Raw genomic sequence first — 3,876 nt, 5'->3', positions numbered from 1 at the left:
AACCTAGCACAAAACATGATTGCGAATTAATTGATATCTTTATCTTCATCAGCAACGATGTCTCCAACCATCATCAAACAAGTTTCTTTACAAGAAATATTCAAGCAAGCCACATCCACTATCCAATGCCTTTTCCATTCATCGATAGGATATACTATCCAGGGGCTCCTAAATTAAGTAGCTGACTTTTGAGTTATTGACTACGTTGTATAATTAATGTTGTGGTACCAAAATTACTATAAAAAATCTCCTCCGACGTGAATGCTATTAGATTGGAACATTATATATACGTTACTAAAGTTTTTCCAAAGTCTTTAAATATTTAGCCTAACTAATTAGTTAACAAACCAATTATGCTGTTCACATTTACATCCCTTCAGTACTTAAACCTTGCAGAGTAGAACGTATTCACCAGTTAACTTCTTTATATTCATCACTGATGATGACTCCAACAATCATGGTCCTCATTGTCATTATGCTCATCTTATGTGCCAGGTTTCTTTACAAGAAATCTTTAAGCAACCCACACCCACTGCCACCTGGTCCAATGGGCTTGCCATTCATTGGATGTACTATCCAAATGCTCCTAAATAAGCCGACTTTTAGGTGGATCCATAACCTCATGGATCAGTTCAACACCCAAATACTTTGTATCCGACTAGGATCTTCAACTCATGTCATCACTGTCACCTCCCCAGAGCTAGCATGCGAGTTCCTAAAGAAACAGGAGGCAATATTCATTTCAAGGCCTGATTTCATTTCTGCATATCTGATTAGCGACGGCTATCACACAGCCGCCATGTCCAATGGAGACCAATGGAGGAAGATGAGAAGAATTATAACCCGCGACATGCTCTCGTCCCAAGTGCACAAATGGTTCCAACCCAAACGTGACGAAGAAGCCAACCAGTTGCTTGGGTACATATGCAGTAAAATAAAGAACGGAGATAACATAACTGATGGGGGGTTAATAAATATTCGAATGGTGAGCCAACATTTCTGTGGAAACTTAATGAGAAACATGATTTTTGGAAGAAGATTCTTTGGGAAAGGAAGTGAAGATGGTGGACCTGGTGAAGAAGAGATTGAACATGTCGCTGCTATATTTAACATCCTAAAGTATCTGTATGCATTTTGCATTACAGATTATCACCCATGGTTGAGAGGGAAGACTGATTTTGATTGCCACGAAAAGAACATGAGGTCGGCACTCAAAATTGCTCGAAAGTATCAAGATCCATTGATCGATGAACGGATACAGATGTGGGAAAATGGAGATAGAATGGAGAAAAATGATCTCCTAGATGTTCTTATTCAACGTGACAACCCTAAGGTTACAATAGTGGAGATCAAAGCCCAGATTATTGTGAGCCTCTGCCAATCTCTCACTATTTACCTTTACATGCATGCAACTCCAAATAAAATAATATGCTATTGTGGTCGCTACAGTATACAAATCAATATATATCGGATGAAATGCTAGCGACTCTTCGATATTACTTTATATTTACACTTTAAATTGTGTCTGCATGAAAATTAACTATCTTGTGTTTTTCTGCCTTGCCTAATTTTAGGAAATAATGATTGCCTCAATTGATAATCCTTCCAACGCAGTAGAATGGACAATGGGAGAGATGATGAATGAACCGACGCTCTTAAAACGAGCGGTGGAGGAGCTGGACCATGTTGTAGGTTGCAATCGGCTAGTCCAAGAGCAAGACTTACCCCAACTCAATTACCTAAAAGCGTGTATCAAGGAATCCTTTAGGTTGCACCCTTTTGAAGCTTTTAATCTACCCCATGTTTCGACCATGGACACTACTGTTGCCGGTTACTTTATACCAAAGGGTAGTCATGTGCTGCTTAGTCGACGTGGGTTAGGAAGGAACCCTAATGTTTGGGCGGATCCATTGCGGTTTAATCCAGATCGTCATCTACAAGGGGAAGAAAAGCAAGTGGTTCTTACAGATAATGAGTTGAGAATGATTTCATTTAGCACCGGGAAACGTGGTTGTCCAGCAGTGGTGTTGGGCTCTACCATCACTATAATAATGTTAGCCCGACTGCTTCAAGGGTTCACTTGGGAGCCGGTATGTAAAGAGCTGCCGATTAATCTTGTTGAAAATCATGATGACCTTAGCATGGCTAAGCCACTTGTGCTCGTTGCCAAGCCACGACTGGCTCAACACCTCTACCCAAAAATTTGAAAAGAAGATATATGAGATTTGGGGTTTCACGCTTGATTATATATTTATCTATGGTCATTGTAATTTCTACATGTTCATTGTCAAGATAATCATAAATAAGATGGCATTTATGGTTAATTAGAAAAAAAATAATAATGCGTCTACATTAGTGCGTACCATATATCTATATTTATATTTATAATAAAACATACTTGTTTATAATAGGATGAATCATAGTTATGAAATTAATTTAATTTTTATAATAAAAAATTAAAATTATTAATCAATTAACTTAAATAAATTATTAATTAAGATATATTTGTTTAGTTATATAAAATTATAATCGTTGATTTAAATATATATGTGACCTTATAAATTATATTAATTTTATTTTAATTTTATTCTAATGTTATTAATTTAATGTAATTAGAGTGAAAAATTTTAAATTTAACATTTGAAATAAGAAATCAATAGATTAACAAGTAACATAACATTAATTAGGTAGCTTATATATGATAAGAAAAAAAAAGAATAAATATTTTTTTATTAGAACATGTATTAATTTTTTGAGATATACAAGTTTAATAGGCACCTATTCTTCTTTCAAAATCCCATTTGTACGCCCACATACATTTTTATTTAGAGTATCACAATAAGAAATATAAGCTTTAGGGACGACACCATTAGGGATGACGCGAAGTTTTAGGGACAAAACTCGACAATACGCGTTCTTGTCGTCGCGAAAGCTTCGTGTCGTCGCTAATAAGGGCGTCGCTAAAGGGTTTGATCAGCGATCCGCGTGAATGTTTCTTGATCAAGTTTTGTCCTTACGATTACATCCTGATCCAACGGATGGGTTTAGTTACTGTTCACACCAATAGGGTCGTCTCTAATGATTCATAGTCGTCCTTAAAGGTGTCGCCCCTAAAGGATTCCACCTTTTGTTCCCCATCAGGTCGCAGAACCTGATTAATTTCCAGTTTCCATTTCTTTCTCATTTTTTCCGGCGAATTTCAGTGCATCCCATTTCTTCCGCCGGAGGGAATTGCAGCTTCTCACCGGGTTTCAGTTGCTCCACCGTCGACTATCACCACCTCAGCTCGCCACAGTCTCCGACGAACTTCTCCACCGGTGAAGGTGCGTTTCCCTTTCTCATTTCCACCGTCTTTTCTCTTTCTCTTTCTTTCTTCGAAAATTTTGTTGATTTTGGTGGTTTTAAGGAGATTTCTCTAATCTTCGACTTTTAGAACCACCACATCAATGCCATTGTTGCCGCCTGTCTTCGTCGACGTCCACTGTCTCATGCGACATCCACCGTCTCCGACGAACTTCTCCACTGGCTCCACTGTTTTCAGCTCTACAACCACAGGTGCGTTCAATTTTTGTGTATATGTGTATGTATGAATTTGATATATGTTTGCAAGTTTATTTTGTATAAGGAATTTGATATATCTGTATGTTTATTTGAAAATGTATTTCAAGAAAAAGTTTTTGATATATGTTTGTGTCTATATGTGTATGTGTATATGTATATGTATGTTTGGACTATGTATATGTCTATTGGTATGTTTGGAATGTATATATGTCTATTTGGTATTTTGTATATATATATATATATATATATATATATATATATATATATATATATATATATATATATATATATATATTCCATCTTTTTAATTCTTTA

At 36.2% G+C, this 3,876-nt stretch overlaps 1 protein-coding gene across 1 annotated transcript; it reads left to right on the top strand.

Moving 5' to 3' along the window:
* Nucleotides 1-439: 439 nt before the first annotated feature.
* On the top strand, nucleotides 440-2,207 carry LOC145028882 (isoleucine N-monooxygenase 1-like). The gene is made up of 2 exons (XM_078977595.1): nucleotides 440-1,366; nucleotides 1,575-2,207. The coding sequence occupies exons 1-2, from the start codon at nucleotides 440-442 to the stop codon at nucleotides 2,205-2,207; spliced, it is 1,560 nt and encodes a 519-aa protein (XP_078833721.1).
* Nucleotides 2,208-3,876: the final 1,669 nt, after the last annotated feature.

Source organism: Lactuca saligna, chromosome 2 (assembly GCF_052625555.1).
Source record: "Lactuca saligna cultivar CGN05327 chromosome 2, ASM5262555v1, whole genome shotgun sequence".
Lineage (NCBI taxonomy): Eukaryota > Viridiplantae > Streptophyta > Magnoliopsida > Asterales > Asteraceae > Lactuca > Lactuca saligna.
Note: the sequence above shows the minus strand (reverse complement) of the source record. Positions and strands in the feature narration are given on the sequence as shown.